A 13939-nucleotide genomic window follows, 5' to 3' on the forward strand; every position below is an offset into this window, starting at 1 on the left:
TTTAAAAATTATCGACCACTGACAGCGCATCACAACTTGTAGGAGATGGCACGGCCGGTGGCTGATTGTGTGTGTTAAATTATAAAGATATTACTTACCTGTCCGGGCTCCCCCGGTGTCCTCCAGCCTTGTCTATGGGACTCCACGGTCTTCGCAGCTGCAGCTCTCACTTCTGCTTCCATCTCTGAAGTAACAGCCGCCCAGATGAGAGGGGACAGCACCGTGACCAGGGACTGGCAGAGAGGGGACAGCACCGTGACCAGTGACTGGCAGAGAGGGGACAGCACCGCGACCAGTGACTGGCAGAGAGGGGACAGCACCGTGACCAGTGACTGGCAGAGAGGGGACAGCACCGCGACCAGTGACTGGCAGAGAGGGGACAGCACCGCGACCAGTGACTGGCAGAGAGGGAACAGCACCGTGACCAGTGATTGGCAGAGAGGGGACAGCACCGTGACCAGTGATTGGCCGAGATGGGATAGAACAGCGACCAGTGATTGGCCGAGATGGGATAGCACAGCGACCAGTGATTGGCCGAGATGGGACAGCCCTGCGACCAGTGATTGGCCGAGATGGGACAGCCCTGCGACCAGTGATTGGCCGAGATGGGACAGCACTGCGACCAGTGATTGGCCGAGATGGGACAGCACCGCGACCAGTGATTGGCCAAGATGGGATAACACAGCGGCTAGTGATTGGCCGAGATGGGATAGCACGGCGACCAGTGATTGGCCGAGATGGGATAGCACAGCGACCAGTGATTGCCTCAGATGGGATAGCACAGCGACCAGTGATTGGCTGAGCAGCCTGTCACTTCAAAAACGGGACCAGAAGTGAGAGCTGCAGCTGCGGAGACTGGGGAATCCCGCAGAAGAGACTGGGAACATGATCAGGTAAGTACCATATTTTCCGATGTAGAAGACGACTTTTTAACCCCGAAAAACCTTCTTAGAAGTCGGGGGTCGTCTTATACGCCGGGTATGGTCACTCCATACGGTGGGGGGGCTCCAAAATTGCCCCATCCCCACTGTATGGGGCGACCACTAATAAAAAAAAATTAACTCACCTAGGGCCCGTTCCCGGCCTCTGCGCGCCTCCCGTACCGTTCTCGGTGCAGCCAGTGTGACGTACACTACCTGTGCCAGAGACTGAGATAGACGAACCTCTCCCAGGCAGCCGAGCGTCTCATCGGAGAGACACTCAGCTGCCCGGGAGAGGTTCGGTGATCTCCGTCTCTGGCCGTGAACAGTACGGGAGGCGCACGGAGGCCGGGAACAGGCCCCAGGTGAGTTAAATGTTTTTTGTTTGTTTTTTTATTTAGCTGCAGTTAACCCCTGCCTGACCACAGCCCAGGCAGGGGTTAACATTTTCCCGCTTATAAGGCAAACCCCTGACAGGGGTCGTCTTATATGCCCAGTCGCCGTCTTATATGCCCAGTCGCCTTATACTCTGGAAAATACGGTAATAGCTTTATTATTTCACACTAAAGTGAGGGCTACTTTTGCAGTGGGCATAATGTTGGCATTATTTTTAGGATGTTATACGACTTAGAAGTTTAGCAGCAAATTTTTCACATTTCATGTACACCAACCGTGTTTATGGCCAGGTACTGTAACTGGGGACAGGGGCAACGATCAGGCTGGGAAGGGGTTATTGTGATACTCCTCAGCCCCCCCTTACCTCCCCATATTCGCCTATTACAGTAGGTTACTGCATCTGGTGCACTGTACATGCATGAAATACCTTGTTGTTCTTGCAAGAACCCTTTTACCATTGATGGACAGTGTTGTATTCGGCCTTTAGGGCCCTTCACCTTGTTCCATCGCTGAAATCCGAGCCCCTGTAGAGATGTTGTTGGACAATAAAAATGCAGTGCAAGCGCAGTCTTCCATCTTGGTGTCGCATACGTGATGATGGCAGGTAAAGAGATGACTACTTCCCTGCCTCACCGCGCCTGCTCCGATGGGATGAAAGACTTTTGGATCGTCCCCACGTTCGGAAAGCAAGAAGCAGATATACTTGACACCATGCTGAAGGAAAGCTGATTATTTCCCGTATGTACAATCACTATATTCATGGGTAAAATGGTATAGATACGCTTGGCTGTCCACGTGTTGTTCTGTTATTGGAAGATATAGTTATCTTGTTAGTTGAGATACTGAAAACACAATGTTTTTCTTGGCCGCATTTCATTCCCCAGAGGGGTTATTCTCAAACAACGTTACTTTTTCCAAAGGGACGGCTAAGAAGGAATGTATGAGAAAACGAGAGAAGGATGTGTGTTTGACCTTTCAGAGAGGGTCTTCTCACTAGAGAGAAAGAGAGAATCCACTATTTCACTCATCTCTCATCTCTCTCCACATTAGGAATTCATAGCGCTTGAAAAGTCTCCCTGCCGTTACATCTTTTAAAATCTAAATCAACAGTAGATGTGATATAAAACAAGTCTGCATTTACATTCATTATTATTACTTTAGTTATGCTGTAAAACAAAGCTGTACTTACTGTATCCAGGTCCATTCTCCTGAAGGCAGCTATATAACAGCTATATATACTGTATCCAGGTCCAGTTTCCTGACTGCTATATAACAGCTGTACTTACTGTATCCAGGTCCAGTCTCCTGACTGCTATATAACAGCTGTACTTACTGTATCCAGGTCCAGTCTCCTGAAGGCAGCTATATAACAGCTATACTTACTGTATCCAGGTCCAGTCTCCTGAAGGCAGCTATATAACAGCTGTACTTACTGTATCCAGGTCCAGTCTCCTGAAGGCAGCTATATAACAGCTATACTTACTGTATCCAGGTCCAGTCTCCTGAAGGCAGCTATATAACGGCTATACTTACTGTATCCAGGCCCAGTCTCCTGAAGGCTGCTATATAACAGCTGTACTTACTGTATCCAGGTCCAGTCTCCTGACTGCTATATAACAGCTGTACTTACTGTATCCAGGTCCAGTCTCCTGAAGGCAGCTATATAACAGCTATACTTACTGTATCCAGGTCCAGTCTCCTGAAGGCAGCTATATAACAGCTGTACTTACTGTATCCAGGTCCAGTCTCCTGAAGGCAGCTATATAACAGCTATACTTACTGTATCCAGGTCCAGTCTCCTGAAGGCAGCTATATAACGGCTATACTTACTGTATCCAGGCCCAGTCTCCTGAAGGCTGCTATATAACAGCTATACTTACTGTATCCAGGTCCAGTCTCCTGAAGGCTGCTATATACCAGCTATACTTACTGTATCCAGGTCCAGTCTCCTGAAGACAGCTATATAACAGCTATACTTTCATAACCAGCCATTTTCATAACCAGACAGGTTTTAAAACCAAACAGCAGCAGCCTAGTAGTACCAGGATTTTGAAACCCAGCCTTCTTCTTCTTGTGAATTAAGGGAATGTCACTGATACTTTAGGTTAAAATATTTTCATCATACAGGTGGTAAAGATATATATTTGTTTATTTATTTTTTATTTTTTTGAAAAACCTCTGTCCTCCGCATAGGAAGTGATTGTCAGCTCCCTATATAAATTGTCAGCTCTATATAAATATTTGCCTAGTTAGTGTATATGGATATTTTTCTTTCTCCCTCATTTCTTTTTAGAATGACTATTTGGAGCTTTGGGAACAATTACTTCTCTTCTATACCGTTTAGCTCTTCTGTTACAATCTTTTCTGCTTACATTAGTTGTCCTGGGACCAATGAATATTGTAACTCGATGGACCGCTGTACATTACATAAACTGTGTTATAGTACAATATTTAGCATCTGGCTGACTATATACAGTGTTTATCCAGTCCGTTCACACCTGCTAAATGTCTCTATAGACAGAAGCCATAAGAGGGTCGCTTTGTCAGTGTACCGCAGAAATAAATAACGTCAATAAATCAGTTTTCATGCTGTTGAAATGACACCACTATAGCCCATGGATGGCAGATTTGATGAGTGGGTGATACTACAGCGGTTTATTACGTATCTGTGAAATGGGTGGTTCACCAAAAATTGTTTCTTTAAAATCAACTGGTCCCAGAAAGTTATATGGATTTGTAATTTACTTCTATTAAAAAATCTACAGTCTTCCAGTACTTATCAGCTGCTTTATGTCCTGCAGAAAGTGGTGTATTCTTTCCAGTCTGGAGAGCAAGAGAGTTTTTTATGGTGAATTTCTGTTTCTCTGGACAGTTCCTGACATGGACAAAGGTGGCAGCAGAGAGCACTGTGTCAGACTGGAGAGAATACACCACTTCCTGCAGGATATACAGCAGCTGATAAGTACCGGAAGAGATTTTTACAAATAAATTACAAATCTTTGGCGCTTGCTGCGACCAGTTGATTTGAAAGATTTTTTGATGGTGAACAACCCCTTTAAACAAATCCTATATTAGTCTATGGATGACAGATGCTGCTGTTATCCGTCCTTCACAGCCTCCAGTGTATACGCTAAACAGAGGCCAGAAATGCAGCGTGAGCCCAGCCGCAGGAGTATTATTGTCTCTCAGATTCCCTCTTTACCACGTCTGTACTAATATATATGATATATAAAATCCATATATAGTGTTCCAGGTCGGTAGTGATAGGAGCTGTTTATATAACGGGGGCTCAGATCTATTCCTTAAAGGGTATGGCATGAAATGTACAGTGCGCTTATCCTGCCGCCCTAAGCAGCTGCTTTCTTTCTCTCTCTTTCAGGCAGATGTCCAAGTGGAGCAGAATCGAGAGCATTTTTACGAGCTGTCACTAGAATATGTATGTAAACTGCAGGAAATCCAGGAGCGGAAAAAATTTGAATTTGTGGAACCTGTAAGTGAGGACATTGGTTTACAGGGTGGGAATAGTCCATGTAAGACCATCATTAGTTACTGCTGCCAGCATGTTATATCCTCACAGTCCTGCTGCATCTCTTAAAGGGCTTGTCCAAAGGTGGAAAATAGCAAATAAAAACAATTAGTGCTCACTTCAAGTGCTGCAACATAATGCACCATGGCTGGCCACCAGGATGCCTTCCTTCAAGGAATGAATTCTGTAACGGCATGCGACTAATGCTACCAGACACTTATCCCAAAGGTCATATGCTATATAATATGTGTGTGTTTTATTTATATTTATATATATATATAATATAAATCACAGCTTGGGTCATAAACAGACTGGCAGGGGATTTTACACTGGACTAGCCAGGGATTTAAAGCATTTCCGTCATCTAAATGTCATTTTTCAGGAATTAATGAATAATCAATAGTGCAAGTGATTTCATGAAACTCTGTAATAGGTTTTATGAAGCAAAAGTGTTTCCTTCTTTTCTCAAAAAGCTGTTTTGTTTTTTACCTCCCCCCTCACTTCAGAAGAAGCAGGATTGCTGTGTTTATTATGGTCTATGGAGGGGGGAGGGGCTGAGAGGGATGAGTGAGCACAGAGAGGAGAAAAGGCAGCCCTGCACATGATCCTGCAATCTTCTCTCACCAAGATCCCAGATAAGCACTGACCAGTGAATCCAGCATTTTATGTGCCCAGACAGTATCCAAACTGTACAGCTGCTTGTCTGCTCTTCCTACTCACTCATCCCCTGCAGCACCGCCCTTCTCCATAGGTTATAATGGACACAGTAGAACCCGTCTTCACTTTGCTCTTCTGTATTGAAGACAACTTTGCCTGATAATGCACAGATAAGAGAGGATGGGTAGGAAAGCGGTTTTTGAGCACAGAAAGAGACTCTTTTTTTGCCTAATAAAACCTATTACAGAGTTTCTTAAAATTGCTTGTGCTATTAATTTCTGCAAAAAAAAAAAAAAAAATGTAAATGACATTTACACCTTAAAGTGAACTTGTCACTTTTGACACCCGTACCAATTGGGAGAAGTTCAGTGCCACCACTCGCTCTGACCTATAATGGGCTCCTATGGAGCTCGACCCTTGGAATTGTTGGAAAAAAATTATTTGCCAGCAGTTCTGGTGACGCCCCCCCCCCCCCCTTGTTGAATTAAAACAAGAGACTTGGTACACTAGAAAAGCTGGACGACAAGCTCCGCGCATCTGTAACAATCACTATATTAGTTTTTCCTATCGGGAATTTTAACTAACTAATTTTATGTGTTTTTTTACTGTTTGTTTCTTTAGTACACAAGAGTCAGTCTCGGGTCCTCCAGCTGTTATATAACTACAATTCCCATCATGATAGGACAGCCAAAGCTCACTGGGCATGATGGGAGTTGTAGTGTTGCATCGGCTGGAGGACCTGAGCTTGACAACCCCCCTTCCCTTACACTTTAAGTAAGAAAAGTACTAAAAGTGAATAACCTGGTACGTTTTCTTCTGGTTCCTCTAACACCGGTCTCTTCTCCCTTAGATGCTGGCTTTCTTTCAAGGAATCTTTACCTTCTATCACCAAGGATATGAACTCGCTAAAGATTTTAACCATTACAAACTGGAGCTGCAAATTAACATTCAGAATGTGAGTCTAGTTTTTTTTTTTGTTATAGTTTTTTATATATGTATTCGGAAAACTGACACTGACCACAGCTGCCGTTCTTCCGTTGCCAAGTATTTTCAGCGATCGCCCTTCCTTTTAGAGTGTAAGCTCCTGTGCATAGATCTAATGGAAACCAACCACCAGTACTATGAGTAATATGCATTATGGCTTATTTCGGGTTATTTTAGCCTCCTGCTCTGCTACTTTGTTCCTTTGCAGTTATTATCAGAGTATTATGGTGAGGTGTAATGTTATATGTGGCAGCATACTGACACCTAGAGGACATTACGGTAATTGCCGTTATAACTACTGACTTCTAGGATAAACTCAACGTCCGAGCAAACCGACAGCAGTGCATGACGCTTACACTGCAGCTAATATATTCACATTTACTTTCACTTTTAATATTATAGTTTTTTTTTTTTATGTATCCAGATACTTGAGATATTGCCAGTCAGTGTCCTTGTGTTTCCTCGGTAGGTTAGTCTGTCGTTCTGGTGTCCATTCATATACTTTTCCTTTTCTGTATCATAAGATTCATTTGTAAAGTTTCCTTGGCTGATTCTAAAGTAACTTGTTTGTTTCCAGACACGAAATCGTTTTGAAGGGACCCGATCAGAGGTTGAAGAACTGATGAGAAAGATCAGAATAAGCCCGCAGGAGCACAAGCGAGCCAGCCCCTTTACCATGGAAGGCTACCTCTATGTCCAGGAGAAGCGTAAGCCCCGCTACCTGTGCTGTGTGACCGCTTATACATCCACAATTATTCCTGCTACAGCAATCTACTGAAATGGGCAAAATACAACACAGTGGTGCCTTGGATTAGGAGCAGAATTCGTTCCCGGGTCATGTTTGTAATCCAAATCCACTCTTAAACCAAAGCAAATTTTCCCATAAGAAATCATAGAAATGCCAACAATTGGTTCCAAACCCCAAAAATAATGATTTATTATTCTGAATAACATGTAAAACAGATCAAACAAACATTCAGAAACAGCAGAATCTGTGATATTATAAGTTACTGTACAGTAATGGAGAGGATGGGAAACACAAGGGCGGACAGAGACTGCAGGGAGCAGGAAGGAATGAGCAGGACAGATGTGGGCACATACATGCAGCGCTCTCTGTCCGGGGAGAGAGGGGTTACAGCTATGGAGAGATTACCCCCACAGTCCTGTCCCCTGATGTAAGCCCCAGCCTGAAGGGGATCTGCTATGATTTGGAAGGTGAGGGAGACTTCCTGGGTCAGAGTACAGTGCTATAGACCCCGCTATGCAGACTATGCCCCTCCCCCACTCCCCCTCCCACCCAGTACAGGGAGCTCTTAAGGCCCTATTCCACCAACAGATCTGACGACAGATTATCTGCCAAAGATTTGAAGCCAAACCCAGGAACAGACTATAATCAGAGATCAGGTCATAAAGGAAAGACTGGATTTCTCTCCTTTTCAAATCCACTCCTGGGTTTGGCTTCAAATCTTTGGCAGATAATCTGTCGTCAGATCTGTTGGTGGAATAGGGCCTTTACACCAAAGCAATGCTCTTACACCAAGTCACTATTTTGAAAAACTGTGATCTCTTACACCAAAACGCTCTTAAACCAAGTTACTCTTAAACCAAGGTACCACTGTATACTGGGATATATAAAACCAGAACGGTAAAAACGGATGCATTTTGTGTGCGTCCATTTTGATCTGTTTTTCCATTGAATTCCATTATTAAAAAAAGATCAAAAGGCATCCGTTTTTTTTTATTCTTACACAAAAATGTTGTCGACCACGTGTGTGTGTGTTAATTTTTTTTTTTTATAATTAAAGTTAATGGAAAAACCGATGAAAATGGATGCACCTAAATTCATCCATTTTTGATGCAAAAACGGGTGAAAAATTAGATGTAAAAAAACGTAGCATAAACCCAGCCTTACGTACTAAAATGTCACAATAAATACTTTTTAGCAGGGTAAAAGTGTTTTTACATTTTTTTAACTTGCAGCTTTCATTTCAGTTAATTTGTAATTTATTTCTATAAACAAAATGTCGAGTTTTCCAGTACTTTCCAGCTGCTGTATGTCCTGTAGGAAGTGGTGTTTTCTTTCCAGTCTAGGGGAGCAGGAGAGGTTTTCTTTGGGGATTTGCTGCTGCTCTGGACAGTTCCTGACATGGACAGAGGTGGCAGCAGAGAGCACTGTGTCAGACTGGAGAGAATACAACACTTCCTGCAGGACATACAGCAGCTGATAAGTACTGGAAGACTGGAGATTTTTAATAGAAGTAAATTAGAAATCTCTGGTCCTTTTGGGGGACCAACCAATTCAAATGTGGAGAGTTCGGGTTCGGACACACTAGAGCAGCCTGCAGATTGGCACATCTCTACTTGTCTAGGGCTCATGGCTGTATTTCTGTAGTCTGACATTACTCTCTATGACTGCTTCCTGGTCCACTTATTATACAGAGCTCATCTGTTTTATTGTCTTATTATCGCTCCTCTGAGGGACGATCGCTCCTCTGATGACCTGAACTACCAGCACAGCAGCTGAGCCGCGACTAGATAGACGATAATATACGTCCATAAAAAAATCCTGAGGAGGCCAAGAGCGCCCACCCAAAGGGAATAGAGAATACGCATGAGACTGACCCCCAATCCTGGCTGCCATCAGTGATCTCTGTATAGTGATACCTGGAAGCTCTCCGGCACTTTTGTTCTAGCTTTAGCATCTATCTATATACTGTTATAATTACTTGTATATATTCTTTCTCGTACAGGACCGGCCCCGTTTGGTTCCAGCTGGGTAAAGCATTACTGCATGTACAAGAAGGAATCCAAGACCTTCTCCATGTTTCCGTATGAACATCGATCAGGAGGGAAAATAGTAAGTATGTAAATGGATTGCACCAATGCATTATTTGTTGGGATTTTACAGCTATCTTTCTAATCACAATAAAACTGCATTTAAAGGGGTTATCCAGGATCAGAAAAACATGTCTGCTTATTTACAGAGACCATAAGACTCTTGTCTCCAGGTCAGGTGTGGTTTGCAGTTAAAGGAGAGGTCCAGTGACCTCTCATTTAAAGTATTGTATTGCCCCCCAAAAGTTATACAAATCACCAATATAGACTTATTACGGGAAATGCTCATGAAGTGCTTTATCCCCTGCACTTACTACTGCATCAAGGCTTCACTTCCTGGGTAACACGGTGATGTCACTTCCTGGGTAACATGGTGATGTCACTTCCTGGGTAACACGGTGATGTCACTTCCTGGGTAACATGGTGATGTCACTTCCTGGGTAACACGGTGATGTCACTTCCTGGATAACATGGTGATGTCACTTCCTGGGTAACACGGTGATGTCACTTCCTGGGTAACATGGTGATGTCACTTCCTGGGTAACATGGTGATGTCACTTCCTGGGTAACATGGTGATGTCACTTCCTGGGTAACACGGTGATGTCACTTCCTGGGTAACATGGGGATGTCACTTCCTGGGTAACACGGTGATGTCACTTCCTGGGTAAAACGGCAGTGTCACTTGCTAGGTAACACGGGGATGTCACTTGCTAGGTAACACGGGGATGTCACTTCCTGGGTAACACGGTGATGTCACTTCCTGGATAACATGGTGATGTCCCTTCCTGGGTAACACGGGGATGTCACTTCCTGGGTAACACGGGGATGTCACTTCCTGGGTAAAACGGGGATGTCACTTCCTGGGTAAAACGGCAATGTCACTTGCTAGGTAACACGGGGATGTCACTTGCTAGGTAACACTGGGATGTCACTTGCTAGGTAACACTGGGATGTCACTTGCTAGGTAACACTGGGATGTCACTTGCTAGGTAACACTGGGATGTCACTTGCTAGATAACACGGGGATGTCACTTGCTAGATAACACGGGGATGTCATCACCATGTTATCCAGGAAGTGACATCCCCGTGTTATCCAGGAATACTATACAATACAATACAATACAATAAAAAATGTTTGCCGGACTTCTCCTTTAAGCTCCATTCACTTTAATGAAACTGAGTAGCAAAACCTGCACCCAAACTGGAGACAAGAGTTTTTTTGTTTCTGGAGAAAAGCGGCCATGTTTTTCTATGTCTGGATAACCCCTTTAAGGGTAGCTTCACAAGTAACAGAATTGCTGCGGATTTCACTCTGCGAGTTCACAGTGAAATCCGCTGCAATTTCCCCCCAGTCACTTTTAATAGAATTGCATGCTTGCAGCTGAATTGTCAGCCCACTGCCAGTATGTAAGCGGCAGCCCCCTTAACCCCCCACGGCCCAGTGCATACATTTCCCGGTCCGTGCTCCGGCTTGTTCTGTGGCTCCCGGGGTCCTGACATCCCGGCCTGGACGCCACAGAACAAGCCAGAGCGCTGTGGATTTCACTGCGAACTCAATGTAAAATCTGCTGCTATTCTGTTACGTGTGAACTCCACCTAAATACATATGTCTTGTCGAGAATGGGGAAAAATAACCTTGCTCTTCCATTTTTAGATGTGTTGCATTCAGACCATTAGACTCCCTATTAGCAGGATTTTATGGTGTTTAGTATTCTCTGTAATAAGAACTAATGGGGTTATCCAGCTCCACAAAAAAATGGCCGCTTTCTTTCAGAGACAGCATGATCTTGTCTCCAGGTCAGGTGCCGTTTGCATTTAACCAACCAGTGGGGAATGGTGCGGATTTTAATAACCATAAAACATTTTAATATTCATTACTTTAATAATTTATAAAATATAGATGGGTGCCAACTGCCCACAGCAACCAATCACAGCTTATCTCTCACAGCAGCCAATCACAGCTCATCTCTCACAGCAGCCAATCACAGCTCATCTCTCACAGCAGCCAATCACAGCTCATCTCTCACAGCAGCCAATCACAGCTCAGCTCTCACAGCAGCCAATCACAGCTCAGCTCTCACAGCAGCCAATCACAGCTCAGCTCTCACAGCAGCCAATCACAGCTCAGCTCTCACAGCAGCCAATCACAGCTCAGCTCTCACAGCAGCCAATCACAGCTCAGCTTTCAGCTCTGGTAACATGATAGAGATGCTGTGATTGGTGGCTGGGGACAGTTTTACACCAGTCTATATTTTACACCCTTTTGATAAATCTCCCTCATTATCCTCAAATTCCCATAATTTATTTTAGGTTCTCTAGAGGTCTTCTCTGTTTTTTTCCCCTTTTTAAACAATGTCCTGTTTGTATTAAGGGTCATGGGGGTTCAGCACCCAGTAACCCCACTGATCAGCTGATTGAAGGGGTCGGTGCACTTGTGTAAGCGTTGTGCTCTTCACTAGATAGCTGCTGCGCCTGGTATTGCTGTTCCATGGGAATCAGACATCTGAGATATTGGTTACAGCCACTACCCACCGTATACAGAACTGTGTCTGGCAGGAAGTGAGAGGCAACACCGCATGCACAGGTGCAGTGACCCCCCCCCAATCAGCTGATCCGCCGGGGGCCAGGAGTCACTCCCACCAATTGGATTTTGACCTACCATAAGATCAGGGTCGTATTTGACGGAGCAATTTCTTTTAATGGTTAACAAGTGCAAAAAAGATAGTTTATTGTTACCCTTAAGTCGTTGACCATATTACACAGAAGGGTACATATTACACAGAAGGGTACATATTACACAGAAGGTTACATATTACACAGAAGGGTATATATTACACAGAAGGGTACATATTACACAGAAGGGTACATATTACACAGAAGGGTACATATTACACAGAAGGTTACATATTACACAGAAGGGTACATATTACACAGAAGGGTACATATTACACAGAAGTTACATATTACACAGAAGGGTACATATTACACAGAAGGTTACATATTATACAGAAGGGTACATATTACACAGAAGGGTACATATTACACAGAAGGGTACATATTACACAGAAGTTACATATTACACAGAAGGGTACATATTACACAGAAGGGTACATATTACACAGAAGGGTACATATTACACAGAAGGGTACATATTACACAGAAGGTTACATATTACACAGAAGGTTACATATTACACAGAAGGGCACATATTACACAGAAGGGCACATATTACACAGAAGGGTACATATTACACAGAAGGGCACATATTACACAGAAGGGTACATATTACACAGAAGGGTACATATTACACAGAAGGGTACATATTACACAGAAGTTACATATTACACAGAAGTTACATATTACACAGAAGTTACATATTACACAGAAGTTACATATTACACAGAAGGGTACATATTACACAGAAGGGTACATATTACACAGAAGGGTACATATTACACAGAAGGGTACATATTACACAGAAGGGTACATATTACACAGAAGGGTACATATTACACAGAAGGGCACATATTACACAGAAGGGTACATATTACACAGAAGGGTACATATTACACGTACATATTACACAGAAGGGTACCTATTACACAGAAGGGTACATATTACACAGAAGGTTACATATTACACAGAAGGGTACATATTACACAGAAGTTACATATTACACAGAAGTTACATATTACACAGAAGGGCACATATTACACAGAAGGGTACCTATTACACAGAAGTTACATATTACACAGAAGTTACATATTACACAGAAGGGTACATATTACACAGAAGGGCACATATTACACAGAAGGGTACATATTACACAGAAGTTACATATTACACAGAAGGGTACATATTACACAGAAGTTACATATTACACAGAAGGGTACATATTACACAGAAGGGTACATATTACACAGAAGGGTACATATTACACAGAAGGGTACATATTACACAGAAGGGCACATATTACACAGAAGGGTACATATTACACAGAAGTTACATATTACACAGAAGTTACATATTACACAGAAGTTACATATTACACAGAAGGGTACATATTACACAGAAGGGCACATATTACACAGAAGTTACATATTACACAGAAGGGTACATATTACACAGAAGGGTACATATTACACAGAAGGGCACATATTACACAGAAGTTACATATTACACAGAAGGGTACATATTACACAGAAGGGTACATATTACACAGAAGGGTACATATTACACAGAAGTTACATATTACACAGAAGGGTAGTTGTTACTACAATCATTCACTCCATCTGATCCCGGCAAATGAAAGAACCATGTGCAATTACACTGAGCGAATGTGGAATTACGGTAAATTATTAACAATGATTTTGGTGTCTGCATCAAATGCGCGATAAACGATTTCTCGTTGGTTGTTTGATTGTTGCTGCATTTACACAAAGTTATTTTTGTCTGAACTCAAACAATTTTCCGATAATTTTGCACATTAATCGTCCCGTTTAATAAGGCCCTTAGACCATCAATGAAATTAAATCCGGAGACCTCTGACTGTGCAGGGTCATACTTACCGTCATTCCTGCACGGGCGGACGCTGTTCTGTCAGTTCTGCTTCAAGGATGT

General features: G+C 43.2%; 1 protein-coding gene across 1 annotated transcript in view; it reads left to right on the plus strand.

Moving 5' to 3' along the window:
• Positions 1-13939, plus strand: part of ARHGAP10 (Rho GTPase activating protein 10) — a 160839-nt gene that overhangs the window by 48614 nt on the left and 98286 nt on the right. The window contains exons 6-9 of the mRNA XM_069978665.1: positions 4696-4806; positions 6350-6454; positions 7061-7190; positions 9234-9340. Of these exons, the coding sequence (XP_069834766.1) occupies positions 4696-4806; positions 6350-6454; positions 7061-7190; positions 9234-9340 (453 nt within the window). The remainder of the gene's footprint in view (positions 1-4695; positions 4807-6349; positions 6455-7060; positions 7191-9233; positions 9341-13939) is intronic.

The sequence above is a fragment of the Dendropsophus ebraccatus genome, chromosome 7 (assembly GCF_027789765.1).
Source record: "Dendropsophus ebraccatus isolate aDenEbr1 chromosome 7, aDenEbr1.pat, whole genome shotgun sequence".
In the NCBI taxonomy this organism is placed as follows: Eukaryota; Metazoa; Chordata; class Amphibia; order Anura; family Hylidae; genus Dendropsophus; species Dendropsophus ebraccatus.